At 42.2% G+C, this 18,524-nt stretch overlaps 1 protein-coding gene across 1 annotated transcript in view; it reads right to left on the bottom strand.

Moving 5' to 3' along the window:
• LOC105068409 (uncharacterized) overlaps positions 1 to 12,591 on the bottom strand; it is a 35,895-nt gene extending 23,304 nt beyond the window's left edge. The window contains 3 exon segments of the mRNA XM_074350689.1: positions 277 to 337; positions 535 to 661; positions 12,370 to 12,591. Of these exon segments, the coding sequence (XP_074206790.1) occupies positions 277 to 337; positions 535 to 661; positions 12,370 to 12,372 (191 nt within the window). The 5' untranslated portion in view covers positions 12,373 to 12,591.
• Positions 12,592 to 18,524: the final 5,933 nt, after the last annotated feature.

Raw genomic sequence — 18,524 nt, 5'->3', positions numbered from 1 at the left:
CCTGTCTCTCATCTGAATTATTCAAAATTGAATACACTGAATGCAAAAGGACTCATCAAAACAGTAATACTCATATATACGGTTTATTAGAACTATTTCCAAGGGAATTATTTTGCAAACAGTGAACATCTATGTCACATATAAGAAAGTATTTGGAAGGAAATTTTCTGGGAGGCAATAAATGTAAAGCAGGGATTGCTTTGTTTCTTTCTAAAATTTGGAACCATAATGTAATTCTCACACGCTACATTGCTTTCTACTGTGAGCATCACTTACCTTAGTTTTCTCCCCTGGTGTTTGTACTGGTCTTCAATGACATGATCTTTCCATGTTTCCCCTAGAATGCAGACCCAAAAAAATGATTCCAAAGTTTTAGAAGTTGTATTATTAGACTCAAGTTCTCCAGTGAAGTGCAACCACGCCTAGCTTATTCCCCAGTGTCCTCCCTTCCACATCGCACCTCCTAGAACAACACTGATGGGCAGAAAAACTTGTCTTCTGAATGACAAGGTAAAGGGAAGTTGTCATCCTTACCTAATGAGGCCAGGTTCCTGAAGGTTTCCCCCATCACATCTCTGTAGAGTTTCTTCTGTGAGAAATCCAGTAAAGCCCACTCCTCCAGGGTGAAGTTCACAGCCACGTCTTCAAAGGCCACTGGGTCCTAAAACGTCCCAAATATGTGTATGGTAGGGTAAGACAGACAGACAGCACTGGACACCTATACGCCACTTATAGGATGGTTATACATGATTCTGTTATCCCTAGACATCTATCCCAACTTGATCAACACAAACATACTCTCTGTCCACACTTACTTTCTCATAAACTTAACAGCATCATGAACACATGGAAATTATTTACATAGTTTTTACTGTGATCACATTACATCTCATTGCTCTCTAATGGGAGAGTCCAGAGTATGCTGGGAAATGACAAAAATGCTACATAAGCAAAATAAATACTATCTATTTAAGACCACTGATTCCTTGTGAGAAAACTCTTTCCTCTCCTTCCTTATTACCCACCATTTATGGCACTCTGAGGCAGAGGGACAAATCTGCATGAGCTTAAAATGAATAAAAACATAGTGAAGAACTATAAGCTTTTTGTTCTATTCTGATTACCAAACATGAGAGTTCAGGAGGCCTGTGGCATCCAACTTTTCACAAGGTCCAGCTGGCCATATTTTCCTAAGTTCTCTAAGTCACTGGAAGTAACCAGATGCAGATAACTGAAGGAAAATATTCTTGTGGAAAAGTATAGCTTTCACCTTGTGTAACTTTTATCACAGACTCAGTTTTTTCTTGTTCTCTCTGTTCAATTTGATGGGTTAGAAGGTTACTTGTAACTTACAGCTCAAACATGGGAAAGAAGGCATGAAAACCGAAGATTACAAAATCCCTACACTTGCCTATCTCAGAACTGTTGCCAGCCAATTTCTGGTGTGCATGTGCTCACATGTGTGCATATACACACCGACAAACACACACACACTGAGATAATAATATACCAGAAGGCTGCTTTCCTGCAGAACTGTTAACAGTGTATCCTGAGCCCTACTGACTTTTTTTTTTAAAAGTTAAGAGGCTGCACATCGCAAGAGAGTCCACTCTAGTCCACAATGGTTTAATGGTGAATTTGCCCACGATTATAAAATATGTAAAGGTGTCAGCAGTGCCTTCCTCCAAACAAACATAAAATCGCCATTCTCCAATCAGGCGGAGGTGTTCCCTGACCAGCCCCTCCAGAGGCTGCCCTCCTATGTTGTCATAGCCCGACTCCCCCAGGGAATGAAGGAGCATCACAGCTCAATCCCTGAGCTTAGGGATTCCTCAAGTGATGACATCACACACATCCAACATGGCTAGAAAAGGTTTATTCCTCCAAAATCGAGATCTCTGGGGACAAATAAGGTAGGTCTCTCAAGCAGGCATGAAAGCTTTAAGAACAAGGAAAGGTGCATGGACTCGGGTTTTACTGAGGTAGGGGTGGGCTAGGGTGAGAGTTCACACACAAGGACAGGAGCGTGCATTGATTCAATCTCCTGCAACTGCCAAAGGAAGGAGCGTGCAGATTTTCTTCCTGCCTTGGGTACAGGTGCATCAGAAAGGTAAGGAGGAATGGTGTGTGGTCTGAGGTGTTTGCATGACCAGCGACACGGTACAGTGTTCCTTGACAGAGGATGTGGCTGAGCTGTAAGAGTACACAGGAAACTCAAGGGCAAGCACTCAAAAAGTTCAAACATATATGTAATAGATATGCTAAGAGAGGAGCAAAAAAAAATAAGAATAAAGTAAAATGCCAGAGAAGGCAGGAAAAAGGGGGAAAGATAAAAAGAAACAAAGGACAGGGGTAACAAATAGAAAAGAGTGAGAGGTGTGGTAGATACTAATCCAACTGTACTACCCACCACTTTCATCATCAGTGATCTCAGGACAACTGAAACATACTGTAATAACAGATTTTTAAAATCACACTTAAGTCATATGTTGATGAGAAACCTACTTTAAATAGAAACATAAATGAAAGTTAAAAGTATTGAGAAAAATGTCACATGCCAACACCAATTAAAAGGAAGCTGTCTGGAATAAGTATATGAATTTATGACAATGCAGATTTCAGATCATAAATTATAAATTCCAGCAGGCAGAAGATTAGGAAAGACAGCTGAAATCAACAGGCACCGCGGAACAACTGGATTTAATTGTAATCTATGCAAATCACATTCTTCTCAAATTCTTTTTTTTCCCCTCCTTTTTCAGTTTTATTAGGTAGAATTACTAGTTCAACTGCACATACACATTATATTGCATGTAAATACATATATTCAGTATATTGCACTTTTTTTGTTTACATGTATATACTAATTATTATTTTTAAGAACAGATTAGATCTTTAGTTTTTTTAAACTTACAAGTTTTTAAGGAACAGTTACCAAAATAGAGCACATTCTGGGACATAAAACATGTGTTAACAAATTTGAAAGAACAGAAGTCATATAAAATATGATCTCATACCACACAGGCATTAATCTAGAAATCAGTAACAGGAAGATAGTTGAAAACCCTCCAAAATATATGTGGATTCAACAAGACATTCCTAAATAATACATGGGGTCAAAAAAGAAATCTCAAGAGAATTAAAAAATTATTCTAAAGTAAATGAAAATACAACTTATCAAAGGCTGTGGGATGCAGCAAAAGCAACAATGCCTAAAGGGAAATTTATACCACGGAACAAATACATTAGAAAAAAAGAAAAATCTATAATCAGCAATGTAAACATCTACCTCAGGAAGGAAAAGAGAAAATTAAACCCAAAGTAAATAGAATAAAATAATAAAAATTGGGGGGGAGAATCAATGGAGTATATTAAAAGAAAAAAAGCTGGCTCTTTGACAAGATTAATAAAACTGATAAACATCTGGTGAACATAACTAAGAGAAGAGAGAGACAGAAGTTACAAGGTCAGGCTTGTGGGTAACAACCCCAGGAGGTGTGGGAGGTGGGTGCCAAAGCCTTTATGGTGAAGGAGTCTCTGAGGACACTACTGGGTGTGCCTGTTATGGCAAATTAAACAGCCTTGAGCCTTTTATGGTAGGGGTGCCCATTCGAGGGGGGCCAATCTGCAAGTTAACAACATAAATGGACCCCAGTGCAAACAAAGGATGTGTTGCCTCCCAAACATCACAAGAATCTAGACCATGCTGCAGGTGCTGAGAGGAACGATCACTATTTCTTCCTGGTGTCAGCAGCCGCTCACAGAGCAGAAGCCTCCAGGCTTTCTCACCAGCCTGGCCAGGTAAGAGGCACTAGGGGGAAAGGGAGGGGCGAAGCTTAACTTTCAGCAGTCAGACATCAAATACGTGGACCCCTGACCGTCCATTATAAGAAATCCAGCAAGAAAAAAAGGCATTCCCACTGGCTTCTTTTTACATAAAGAAACACAAACGAAATGATCTAGAAGTATTTCAGGGTGGCTGGAGTAAGAGCCGAGGAGGAGAGCAGAATATGTGGGTTAGTTTTCTATCTTAGGAATTTTTTTAAAAATTCAACCTTTCCATGCATTACTTACTGAAAATGAGGAGAGAAATTTACAAATGCTGTATATTCCTACGATTAATCATTATTTTTAATTAGCTTTTGCTTTCTAAAATTCATTTAAACTTTTCTACATAGGAAACCACTTCAAGATTTAATCCTTTAAATACTAACAGATATGAAACTGCAGACTGTAAAAAACTGGACAAATCCCTTTCTACCTCAAAGAACAAGGGAGTTACCAAGATAGGCCCAACTTGCAATGCTTCAACTTGTGATTTTTCGACTTTACTATGGTGTGAAAGCAACGTGAATTGAGCAGAAACTGTACTTCCAAGTTTGAATTTCACTCTTCCCAGGCTAGTGAAATGCCTGACAATACCCTGTGGTGATGCTGGGCAGCAGCCGTGGGCACAGCTCCCAGTCTGCCGGATACAACTACAACCATCCTGTGCCCAGACAGCCATTCTGTTTTTCATATTCAGTACAGTACTCAATAAAGTACAACAGATATTCAACACTTTATTATAGAACAGGCTTTGTGTTAGATGACTTTTCCCAACTACAGACTAATGCAAGCGTTCTGAGCACGTTTAAAGTAGACTAGGCTAACCTATGATGCTCAGTAGGTTAGGTGTATTAAATGCATTTTCAACTATCGATATTTTAAATCTACAATGGGATTATTGAGATGTAATCCCATCATAAATAGAGTAAGATCTGTAATAGTTCCTCCCTCCACTATATTTAACAGAAAATATTTTCAGTATGAGTAGCATATGATAATACATTAGGGGTTTCAATTAAGCCCTGAAATGTACTAGGAATTTCAAAGATTCCCATAAGCTTTGAGGTGAATTAAATAGAAATTCCCTCCTATGAATGAAAATAGAAATTCAACTGCTTTTTCCTCACATCCGTTAAAATAGGAATTCATTTGCCTGAGGAATAGTACAGACTCTAAAAAGTCAAAGTCAAGCACTGACCTAAAAATGGAAAAGGCACCCGAAAACTTAAACACCAAGATCACACATCTTGAGGTTCTCTTGCCTAAATGGAGCCAAAATTCTATTCGGTTCCACAATTTCCTTATCTTATACTGTATGTATCAATCAACTTACTTATTATAACCCCAAGTGCCAATGCAAACTAGTTTCAAAGGGCTACAATAGTCAATGGACAAAGGAATCCAAAGGAAAGAAGCACAAATATTGGAATCAAAACAGATATGCAGCATGCTTCTCTACAACTCAGGGGGGAAAAAACCCCAAACCCCACATTCAGAAAGCTGAACGTAATTGCAACTTGAGGTCTAAAGACTCCCGGTTGAGATGTAACACCTGGAGTGGGTCGGTCCCTGGTGAAAGAGGGTCGGACACCTGAGCAGCCACAGGAGAAGAACTCCAGGAGCTCCCCTACTCTCCCCTGTCTTGTAAGTATAGAAGCGCTCTCTTTAGGCTTCTGTTCTCACAAGTGAGGAAACTCTCAGCCAGATTCTGCTTAAGGTTCTGACCCAAATGAACTCCCAAAGTCATAAACCCTTTGTCCGTGAGACAAAAGAGCTGATCTTCAGGCTTTCTCAATGTACACCAATTACAGTCTGAACGCAAAACTCAAACATAAGGTCTAAAAGTGTCTAGACCTAAGGAACCACAACTAAAAACTCAGAAATAGCATCACTATGCCACCCCCACCCCTCCAAACACACACACCTCCACCCCGTGTGCACATGAAACCTCAGCATTCCAGGGTCTAGTAGCTTTCCTCGGTATAAAGGACTCCCGGAGGTAAGCAGGAAGGACACCTGCAGAAGGGGGCTCCCCAGGAAGGATACACAAGGCCTTCAGGTACTGCCCCGTGCAGGCAAGGGGAGCCAAGCTTGTGTCAGCGACCACAGCTTCTGCTCCACTGTGCAGCGGCTTTAGAACACGGTTGACACTTTAAATGACACAAACCCAGTGTGTGAACAATCCAAAAAAGTCATTCAAACCCAGCATTTATGCAGAAACAAGGGGATAAAATTGTAAGGCACTTTGACCAGTTCAAATATCTATTCCTTTCAGAAAAAGGTGTCAGGTAAGTATTGTCTCCAGTGAAAGAAATTGGTTCATAAATAACTAATTATACTGGAAGACTTCTGCTCTGCAATTCTAAGCCTGAAAATTTACTTGTAAACACACAAAAGTAGAGAACAGGCCTCAGAAACTTCCTTTACATGCTCAGGGAAATAGAGTGAAAGAATCCCAAATAAATGGAACGTAATACTGGGATAGATTATTTTTTCTCAAATTCACCTCTTTCTTGCCTGTTTGGAACTATTTTGTACTGTCTTTCAAGCTCTATTGATTAAATACATTTTACCGCTATAGAAAAACTGAGACTTAATTTAGTGGAAAAAAACCTTCCCGAGGTGAAAAATTCAGGGAAGACTAGTGCTGACAGGACAAAACACTCAGGGAAAATTTCCAAAGAAGAATCTCCACCCAAAGCACTTTCCATAAGATGTGTGTCCAGGAAAGATCCTAGGGAGTAGAGTCAAAGGGATTTGATGCAACCTAGTTCCAGATGGTTATTCTCCACTTTCCTCTCACAAAAACAGCCATTAGCAAATATAAATCTTTTTTAAAAGGGCATTCGACGGCTCTGGAACAAAAAAAGGTAAAATACTGGATCTGTCTGACATGCTGCGGGAGGACAAATAGTTGATTCCAACGTTGTGAATTAGAAAGGGGAAGTTGGCTTTGGGAAGGAGGTGAGGAATCTGAACATTAAGTGATTTATTATTAGTCCTAGGACGAGCTAGGGTCGGGTGACAGGAGCGTGGATTTGAGCCCCTGCTTTCCAACTATTTGGAAAACTCAAGAGAAAACAGGAGACCCCTAAGAGAAGAGAGGGACCAGGAATCCCACAAACTACAGCTCCTCCCACGCACGAACCCGACACCGAGGCCTGACTGTCACTAATTAGCCGCCCCGTGGTCGCAGCACAGCCTGGGGAGACGCGGGGATGCGAGCACAGGGGCCGGTCGCCGCTCAGTGACGTGACAAGACGCCCGGGGCCTCGGCGGCGGGCCCGCCCCACGCTACGAGCTGGTTGGGACTGAGATTCGAGTCCCGCCCCGCCTCCTGGGGCGGCACACTCACCATTTCTAGGTTTCCCGAATCTCCCCGAGTCCTTCCTCTGTCTCCCAAGACCAGCGCAGATCACAATGCAACTCAGACCGCAGCCGACTCACCAGGATCCGTGAACCACCGGTGACACACGACCCAAAGCTAGGCTGGAGCCAGTAAAGAAGTCCCCGCCCGTGCGGTGCGTCGCCCCCACCCACCCGCACCAGCGGCGCCCCTGATTGGGTAGTCTCAAATGCCACGCCCCCTCAGCTTGCCTGACAGCTGGAGGTCGGACACTCGGCTCAATCGAACCACCTTTCGCCAGTGGATGGGAACATGACCCAGCCAGGCTTATATGTATTGAGAAAAAACTTCCTCCTGGCCTGAGGCTGCCTCTACAGTTTTCTCCCAGCTCTTTCTCCCATGTGGGCACAGCTGTTTACAGGTAATTCTTGGCTCAGTTTTCATGAAACTAGCACACAGCACGAGGGTGCCCTAGGCCACGCAAGAACAGAAGAATCTTGTCTCTAGGGCTCAAGGGCTTGGCTTGGCGTAGGGCTATCCGGCTATTCACGGAACTGTGACCCTTGTTTAGCAACACAAGGTGACCTCACCATTTATAATAAAGAACCCGGCTGCATTTATCTTGATCCTTGCAAGAGCAGAGCCTTACACCGATTCCTTTCCCACTCTCCACTCATTTGGTACTTAAGTGAAAGAAACCCAGTGCACCTGGCACGGTGGGAAGATCGAACCCAGCAGCCCCAGCCTGGACGCCGAGGACTCAGACTAACCACAGGATATGAGATGTGTTCATTAGACTATCAGGTGATGAAATAAAAATTTGTATTCTAAGGCAAGAGAGGGAAAATTTAAACACTTTTCCTCTGCCCTTTGGCCTCCTCCCTCCCCTCTACTTGGCACTGTGTATCTGCATTATGCATCGACCAAACCTCCCCAATGGCAGAAATACCTAAACCTAAAGAGCAACATTCTCCTATCATCAAAAAGATAACTTCTTAGGAGATAACCTTCCTGCTTAACCCTGTACGGGGCCACAATGACCCACAACCTACTATTCATACTTGCTTTGTACAGGCAGAGCTGGATTGTGTAAACTGTCAGTAATATGTCATTTAATGTACACCCCCTGTCTCAAAACCTTTGGCCTCTAATGGGCAAAACAGTTCTCACAGCTTTCTGAGGGTCTGTTTCCAGGTTATAATCCTCAATTTGCCTTGAATAAAATTTTCCACTTCTTTCTTAAATCTACTGATTACCCTTTTCATCAACACAGGTTTCATTAAATTTACATTTTACACTGGAAGGAAATTTAGATCAGATTTTGCCTGTGTTTCTAGAGAACCTTGAAATGTGCATGGCTATGATATTCCTAAGGCAACTGATTCAGATTTTCACTGATAGAAAAATAGTAAGTCTTTATGTAAGCAGGGGAAGTATCTGGAAATCCCCCTCCCCACCAGCTTTACTGAGGTATAACTAACTAATAAAACTGTCTGTATTTAGAGATTACAATGTGATGATTTAATGTATCCTACATTGTATACTTGAAGTCAGATAAGACAGTGGATTAAGTGATCTCACCACACACACAAAAAAGTAAACATGTGTGGTGATGATGGATGTTAATTAATCTGGAAACCTATATGTCTACAAGATTGAACTGCAAAACTCTTAATGTATCTATTTATATGAACACATTTTTGAGACATAATGTACATACCATACAGTACATCACATTGAAAAGTACAATTCGAAGGTTTTCAGTATATTCCCAGATATGTACAATCATTCCCACAGTCAACTTTTAAAGATTTTCATCACTTCAAAAAGAAATTCCTCTATACTTTTTCACTCCCATTATCCCATCTTCCTCCTCCAATATTCAGTCTTAGGAAATCTTAACCTACTATGTTTCCATGATTTCCTTATTCAGAGCTCTCAAATAAATGGAATTATATAATATATGGGTTTTGTGATTGATTCCATTCACTCAGCATAATTGTTTTCAAGGTATATCCATGTTGTAGTGCTGATCAATACTTTATTCAATTTTATGGCCAAAGAATATTCCATTAGAAGAATGAAATGTTTTTTTTATCCTTTCATCTGTTAATAGATATTAAGATTATTTCCACTTTTTTGGCTACTATGAGTAACACTGCTATAAACTTAATGTACAAATTTCTGTTTGACCATGTTTTCATGGAGAGTTAAGAGCTGCAATATTCAATATACACAGGTATATACAGGGAAAGAAATGCAAATATTTGAGTCAAGTGAGATAAGCAGTCGGTTTCCCCTAGTTCAGAAGAAAACCCAGATTCCCAACTAGCAGCCCAGTCTCCCCATGTTGGGCTACAATCCCTGGAGTCAGTTCCTGGTGATGGAGGATTGGGGGTACGGGGGAACACCTGAGCAGCTATAGGAAAGAACTCTGTGAACTCCACACACTCTCTTCTCAGGGTATAATGAAAATACTCCCTCTCTCTAAGCCTAAGGCTTCAGTTCTCACAAGTGAGAAAACTCTGGGCTGGATTCAGTTTAAGGTTGTGATCCAAATTGTTGCTAGCAATTGGGTTCTTGTCTCACACAAAGAATTCAGAGAATAGACACAGAGGTTAAGAAAGTAAACGAAGGATTTATTAAGGGATAGACAGTACACTCTCAAGAGGAGAGTGGGCAGGCTCAGGTGAGCTTTCTTCAGCAAGATGGTTACATAGGGTGTAAAAATGAATGGGCGGAATATTCATTGGGGAGGGAGGGGTTTGTGGTCATATCCCCGATTTTCATCCCAGCTCCACCTTTCTGAGGGGATGAGGGATTTTCATCCTTATTTCATCTGGATGGGAAGTGTCATGGCATCAGTGCACGACAGGCTCATTTTACTGTAATGAGGACATAATGAACAAAAGGTCATATTCGGACACTAGAGTATTCCCGCCTTTCTCCACCTTTCTTTGCCTGCCTCCAGGACACTTGCAACCCAAAATGTGTGGTTTCTTATCAGTCCAGAGGTTCCTGCTTTTCTTCTGCCTAAGGACCCCTGTTGTTCATATGCTGTACGGTTTCCTGCCATTTGGCCCGTGCCCCTCCTTTCTCTGCTCATATCTAACTACCTGTCTGCTCTAACAAAATGAACTCCCCAATTCATAAAACTTTTATCCAGAAGACAGAATTCCTGACCTTCACAGACTCTCTCAAGGTACTCAAATTACTCTGAGCGCACCTATGCTGTGGATGCAAAGCTCAAGCCCACCTCTCCCATAGTTACAACCTCAGAAAGGGTGTCACCTCCCCACCCCCTACACACCTTCCCATGTGCATCCCCAGTTGCCAGGGCTCTGTAGCTTCTCTCAGTATAGAGGCTACTTTCCATGGTGGGTGTGAACAAGTAGGACACTACAAGTGGAGGCTCCTCAGGAAGAAACAAGGCCTTCAAGTACTTTTCTCTGCAGGCTCAGGGCACTTTAGCTGGGAGACACTGACCTCAGGCTTCTCTTTCCACCTAGTTGCTCTGGACCGCTACTGGTACTTTAAATTGAGAAACCTAGTGTTTGAACAATCCAGAAAAATCATTCAATCCAATGTTTATGTGTAAAGCATGGAAGATAGATGTAAGGTAATTTTCTAGTTCAAAAACCCCCACAAATATCTATTCCATTCAGAAAATAAATATGTCAGTTAACTATTTCCATGCTAAGAAATTGTTTGGAAATAGTGTATGATTGCACTTAAACATGGAATCTAAAACACAAAACAAATGAACAAACATAACAAAACAGAAACAGACTCATAGACACAGATTACTGGTTGCCAGAAGGGAGGGGGATGGGAGATGAGTGAAACAGGTGAGGGAGATCAAGAGATACAGACTTCCAGTTATAAAACATATTAGTCATGGAAATACAGCAGAGAGAATATAGTCAATAATACTGTAATTACTCTGTATGATGACAGACTGTAATTAGACTTACCTTGATCACTTTGTGATATATACAAAGTATCAAATCACTATGTTGTAAACTTGAAACCAATATAATTTTGTAAGTCACTCATACTTCAATAAAAAAGAAAGAAAAAAGAAATTGTTTGGAAAACAATCATATTGAACACACTTCTAGGTGTTGCAAGTCTAAGTCCTGATACTGTATTTGAAATCACCCAAAAGAAATGGCTAGATCTCAGAATATTCCTACGCTGTTCATGAGGAGGAAAAAAAAAAGAAAGAAACAAAAGTATTAACAAGTGGAATGTAATAATAAAATATTTACTTTTTCTTATATTCACGACTCGCTTGGCTCTTTAGAAGTATTTCATATTTTCTATCAAGATCTATGATTAAATATTTAAATATTTATTTTAAAAAAAAGAGTTTAAAGAGTAAGTGACAAACTCATGCAGGGACAGTGCTGATATAGAACTGTCAGGAAAGGACACATCACTCATGAAAGTCACTAAAGACGAACCTCTACCCAAAGGACTCCCATAGGATGTCTGTACCCAGGGAGATTCTGGGGACAGAGACACTAGACCTTTATACAACATAGCTGAGGTGGTAAATCTCTGATTCCCCCTCATGTAAAATATCCACAGGTGAAAAATAAATCTGTAAAAAGAAGATTCATGGCCCTGTGGAGAAGTGATAATTAAAATACTGCCTGCATACTTAAAAAAAAAATGCACCACAGAGGATAGTTAAAAATGAAGCTATGAACTGGAGAGGGGAAGATGGTGTTTGTGAATGTGGGGAAACACCTGGAAATTTAGGTATTTATTGCCAGCCCTAGGAAGAGCTAGGTGGGAGAACAGGCTCGTGGATTTGTGACCCTGTTCCTCAAACATTTGGAAAAGTGAAGGGGAAAAGAGTCCACCCCTGGGGAGAAAGGAGACACTGATGGCCCCACAGACCACAGCCCCTCCACCTCAGGTACCCCGAACACTGAGTCACAAATGTCGCCTGATAACCCTCTCCGTGGTCACCGCACAATCTGGAGCAGACACGGCCGCAGCAGCGAGCGGAGAGGCCGCCCTGCGTCCCGACTGCCGGCCGAGCCCGCACAATCCGTGCCGCGCCCCTGGCGGACTCGGGTCCGCTGGACTCGGGTCCGTTGACCGCAGGGAGGCCCGGGTCCCACCGTGGCCAGTTCCAGCCAGTCCCTCCGCCCCGGTCTCCCAACACTCGGCCCCCAACTCACCATTTTTCGTCTTCTCGATCATCCACCTCACGACTGCCGCGGCAAGCGCAGGTCACAGCGACAGAAGACGCCGCGGAGCCACCGTAAGCCTTTAAATGCATAATCCAGCGGCGCGGAGCGAGGCCGGACGCAGCAGCGACTGAGCCCACAATCAGTTAGAGCGTAGCCTACACACGTACGTAACCAGCGACCCCCTTGATTGGACAATTTGCAAGGCCCCGCCCTTCCGTCCCCGAGTGACAGCAAGGTGGAGGGCGTGTCTCTGAGCCAACCTTGTTGGGTCAGTGGGCGGAAACCGTCCCCATCACAGACACAGCTTTGGAACAGAAGTCCACCAGTCAGGATACCGTGACCCTTCTTCACAAACATGGACACGTAAAAGTGACCTCGCCATACATAATAAGGAATCCAGATCCATTTTCCTCTTTGACCATTTCCTGTGAGGCCTCAGATGCTAGAATGTGACACACTCACACAGAGAAACCACCGGAAGACCTTTCCAATGACATTCCATTAGTACTCACTTGTTGAAAGTTCAAGGTGGGAAAACTGAAGGAACACTGATGAGTGAAAAAGAATAGATGGTAAAGGTATGAAGACTAGACAAGGAATATCAGTGGACTATCACTGCCCAGGCCATTTATGAATTTTGATGATTCCAAGGACACGTGTATTGTTATTACCAAATCTTACCATAAAACATGTTGTACATTCTTTTCTGAGTGTTTTTAATGATAAAACTTTTAAGAAGTAATTAAGGTTAGAAACAACATAATTTACATAAGTTTGTTTGTCCTGTAATGTGGCAATCTGAGTTTTCGTTCACGGTTTTGGCAGCAGAAATTGTTAACAAGTCGAGGGTCTATTAAGAAAGAATGGGTTGCATAAATTCATCATCTACTTTTTAAAAACGAAGGGTATTGAAAAGATCTGGTGGATTTATCAATAAAACAAATAAGCAAAGTGTATTCATATATATATAAAATATTCAATATCACTAATTATCAGAGAAGTGCAAATCAAAACTACAATGAGGTATCACCTCACACCAGTCAGAATGGCCATCATTCAAAAGTGCACAAATGACAAATGTTGGAGAGGCTGTGGGAAAAGGGAACCCTCCTATGCTGCTGGTGGGAATGCAGTTTGGTACAGCCACCATGGAAAACAGCATGGAGATTCCTCAAAAGACTAGGAATAGACTTACCATATGACCCAGGAATCCCGCTCCTGGGCATATATCTAGAAGGAACCCTACTTCAAAATGACACGTACACCCCAATATTCATAGCAGCACTAATTACAATAGTCAAGACATGAAAAGAGCCTAAATGTCCATCAACAGATGACTGGATAAAGAAGATGTGGTATATTTATACAATGGAATACTATTCAGCCATAAAAACTGACAACATAACGCCATTTGCAGCAATATGGATGTTACTGGAAAATGTCATTCTAAGTGGAGTAAGCCAGAAAGAGAAAGAAAAATACCATATGAGATCACTCATATGTGGAATCTAAAAAAACAAACACATAAATACAAAACAGAAACAGACTCATAGATATAGAATACAAATTTGTGGTTGCCAGGGGACAGAGGGTGGGAAGGGACTGGGATTTCAAAATGTAGAATAGATAAACAAGATTGTACTGTGTAGCACAGGGAAATACATACAGGATCTTGTGGTGGCTCACAGCAAAAGAGAATGTGACAATGAATGTATGTATGTTCATGTATAACTGAAAAATTGTGCTCTACACTGGAATTTGACACAACATTGTAATATAACTATAACTCAATAAAACAAAATGTTAAAAAAAACGAAGGGTATTGAAAAGATCTGGTGGATTTATCAATAAAACAAGCAAAGTGCATTCATATATATCTCATGTTAGCTTTTCTATTTCCTTCATAGACAGTTGGAACCTTGACAACCCCCCTCCAAGCGTTGGTTGAGTATTGGAGACACACACACTCACAAGGAATGTAAGAAAGGGTTAATTACTTCTATAAATGAGGTCTCTGGAGTGAGCAGTGCAGGCCTCCCAAACAGGTGAGAAATGCCTTCAGAGAGCAAGGAAAGGAGCCTGGTCTGCATTTTTTATTGAGGTTAGAGGGTGGCCTAGGATGGGAGTTCACAAGCACAGTGGGGAGTTCCTGGACTAAATCTCATTCCAGGACCAAAGCAATGAGCAAAGAGATTTTCATACCCCCTGTACAGATGTGGGGCCCAGGGGGAAGAATGAGGAGTAAGACTTTAAAGTTGTCAGCTATCAGATAATAAAATTATATATACTGGTCTTTGTCCCCAGTTCATAGCACAGAGTTATTATAACTCTCGTGAACTCCTAAGGGATGAGATCATAGGAGCATTTCTTGTTCTAATATTTGGTGTTTGACCCTGTCCCTAACACAGAGCTTCTGATACCCTTATGAATTTCAAAGTGATAAGAGCAGTAGGAGCATCTTTTTACTGAAACAAGTCTGGTTAGCCTCCTGGATGGGGCTGGTCACCAGGAAAACCAAGCCACGATTAGGAGCTTGGAATTTTCAGCCCAATCCCCCTTCCTCCAGACAGGGGAGAGGGGCTGCAAATGGAGTTCAAAACTGATCACGCCTATGTGAGGAAGCCTCCATAAAATCCTAACACTACGGGGTAGAGAGAGCTTCAGGTTGGTCAGCACGTCCAAGTACGAGGAGGGTGATGCGCCCCAACTCCACAGGGACCCTCCCCGACCTCACCCTGTGGGTCACTTCATCTGGTTGTTCACCTACATCCTTCACCACACCCTTTAATAAACTGGTGAATGTAAGTTAAGTAATTCCCTGAGTTCTCCGAGCTGATCTAGCAAATTAATCAAACCCAAGGCGGGGGTTGTGGGATCCTCTGGTTTGTAGCCAAGTCAAGAGAAGTTGTGAGTAACCTGGGGACCTCCTCCTGTGACTGGCATCTGAAGTGGGGATGTGGAGGTGGGGGGGTGGGCAGCCTTGCAGGGCTGAGCCCTTAACCTGTTGGATATGGTGCCACCTCCAGGTAGTAGCGTCAGGATGGAGTTAAGTTGTAGGACACCCGCTGGTGTCACAAAGAATTACTTGTGGGGAAAAACCCTCACACATTTGGTGATCAGCAGTGTCAGAAGTGAAGTGTTCTGGGTGACAGTAAAGGAGACACACAGGAGGGAAGAACTGGGTTTTCTCTACTCGGGGACAATACAGAGTTTTCCCAACACATCGGCAGTCGAACATTTGAAAATGGTGTCAGAGAACTCTGGTTTCCAGTCTGGCAGATAAGGAGCTTAGATGGTAACAGTCCCATCCTCACTATAAAAAAGTAAACAAACTTAAAGTCAATGACTCTTCTTAGATCTCTCAAAGAATGCAGATCACGGGGCAAACCACTGTCTCCAAAACTGGAAAGAGACAGAAAAATAGCCATTTTGAAATATGCCCACCATATTCTGCTCTTCTAAACAAGTCCTGTCCTCAAAAGTTTCTGTTTCGCCAGAGCCTAAATGACTGGGATTTTTCCAGCACCTCACTGATATGACGGGTGAGAAACTGGCAAGCTGGGTCCCCTCTGGCCTTTCTGCCTGACCTAAGTCTGGTAACACTTTGTTCAATGTCATAATAGGAACAACATGTTCATAGCTCTAAGCTTATAGATATGTGAAATGAACAACAGCAATGTTATGAGGGCAGGGGGAGGAGTGGGAATGCTCTGTTGCAAGGAACCTGCACATCCACTGAGTGGTAGAATGTTACTTTGGAGAGGACGTGGGTTAGTTGTAGATGTATACTGCAAAATTGTCCAACTACTTTAAAAAGTATAATAATGTGCAGATGAGGAGAAAAAACAGAATCAGTAGAATGCTCCATAAAAAGCAGAGAAGGTGGAAGAAATGTGGAAGACAAAAAGGAAACAAAGAACAAAGGAAACAAATAGCGAACAGTAAAAATGCAGTAAATGGTAACCCAACTATATCAGTAATAACTAAACATCAAAGGTCTAATTACAACAAGTGAAAAAAACCCTGCCACATTGGATAATAAAACAACAGTTATATGTTGTCTACAAGATCCACACTTTAGATTTAGAGACACAGATTGACTAAAAGTTCAGGGATGGAGAAAGATATATCATGTCAACACTAAACAAAAGAAAACTGGCATAGCTATGTTAATCAGACAAAGCAGACTGCAGAGCAAGGACGATTCACAGAGATAAAGAACATTATTACATAATTATAAAGGCAACAGTTCTCCAAGAGGACATAGCAATACTTAGGGTGGACATGCATAACAGCAGAGGGACAAAATATAGGAGGGGAAAATGATTAAACAACAAGGAAAACAGATAAATCCACTATAAGAGTAGGGGACTTTAACCTCTGGCCCCATCAGTAATTAAGAGTTCCAGCAGGCAGAAAATCAGGAAGGACACAATGAAATTAAACAGCACCATTAAACAAGTGGATTCAAATGAAATCTATGCAACACTCCATCCAAACACAGCAGAACACACATTCTTCTCAGGTTCGCATGGAACATTCACGAAGATTGACCATGTTTCAGGACATAAATCACACCTTAACAAATTTGCCAAAAAGAAGTCATGCAAGATATGCTTTGGAGACCACAATGGTATTAATCTGGAAATCAATAACAGAACGATAGTTGGAAACCCCCCAAATACTTGGAGATTAAACCACACACTTCTGAAAAACACGTCAATAAAAGTGTGACGTCAGCAAAAAGGTGGAATAAGAGTTTTCTGCTGTCATATCCCCACAGAGTACTGATTCTGACAGCTACCCAAGGACAAGATGCCTCTGTGGAAGTCTGGGAGTCCAGAGGAGAAGTTCCAGCACACCACTGGAGCAAAAAATATAAAAATAGACACCATGAGAAAGGTAAAAAAAACAGTTCACTTCACCCCAAAGGTGGCAGAGCTCACTGCCAAGAAAGATGCTCTCAGCTCATGACTCCCCCCATGGGAAAAGTGAGAGCATACTGTTTTCAGCATTTGGATTCCCCAGTGATGTGGGTCACTGCCCAAGAGGTTCACCACTTTCTTGTCCCACTAAGAATACAAAGATCAGCACAGCTGAGCGGCTGGAAGGCTGGAAGCACGCAAGAGCTTTAAGGACCCAAAGCAGCCAGAGCTCAGAACTCAACAAATGGTTGCAGATCCTACTAACTACTGGCATAGCTCATCAGGAGGCTTGCACTTCAGCCACTTGGGATGCAGTACCTGCAGACACTCGCAATTGGGCACACCCAATGCTCTGCACACCTCACTCCATCACCCTCCTACCCAACAGCCAGTCCCCCATGCATGCCCCAGACAGCAAATGAAGCCCCGCTGATATCCTGTGAGCATGCGCATTCTGCAAAGGGCTTGCACCATTCAGTGGATAAAATTCAAAGGAAAGAAACAAATATTGGAATCAGCACAAGTAAGCAGACAGCACCTCATGGGACAGAAGAAGCCACTTTCAGAAAGTTTAACACATGCTAGGTTCTCCGGGTTGAGACAGAACCACTGGACAGGGTCAGTCCCTGGTGAAGGAGGGCAGGGACACCTGAGCAGCCCAGGAATGACCTCTGGGAGCTCCACTGTCCTCCTCACCCTGGGGAACAATGGAACCGCACCCTCTCTCAGGCTTCCATTCTCCCAGTGAGAAAACTCTCAGCAGGACTCAGTGATTAAAATAAGCTCTGAAATTCATAACCTTTAACACAGGACTCAGTGCTTGGAGATACTGACCGCGGGCCTCTGCTCCCAGTCACACTGCTACTGACTGACCACCACTGATATTTTAACAAACCCAGTGTTTGAAGAATCCAGCAAAATCATTTAATCCCAGTGTTTATGTGTAAAGGAGGGAAAGAAACTGTAAGGCATTTTGCTAGTTCAACAAGAAAAACAGTAAGAATCGATTACTTTCAGAAAATAATGATATTATTTCCACGGCAAGAAACTGTTTCGTGAACCACCAATCATACTTGAACACTTCTGGTATTCAAGTTTAAGATTTGAAATTCTATTTGAACCACCCCCAACTGCCCCAAAAGAACAATCTCAGAATATTACTACACAAGCTCAGGGGAGGAAAAAGGGAAACAAGAATTTTTAAGACAGTCAATGTCA

This window comes from Camelus bactrianus, chromosome 22, assembly GCF_048773025.1.
Source record: "Camelus bactrianus isolate YW-2024 breed Bactrian camel chromosome 22, ASM4877302v1, whole genome shotgun sequence".
Classification (NCBI taxonomy): domain Eukaryota; kingdom Metazoa; phylum Chordata; class Mammalia; order Artiodactyla; family Camelidae; genus Camelus; species Camelus bactrianus.
Note: the sequence above shows the minus strand (reverse complement) of the source record. Positions and strands in the feature narration are given on the sequence as shown.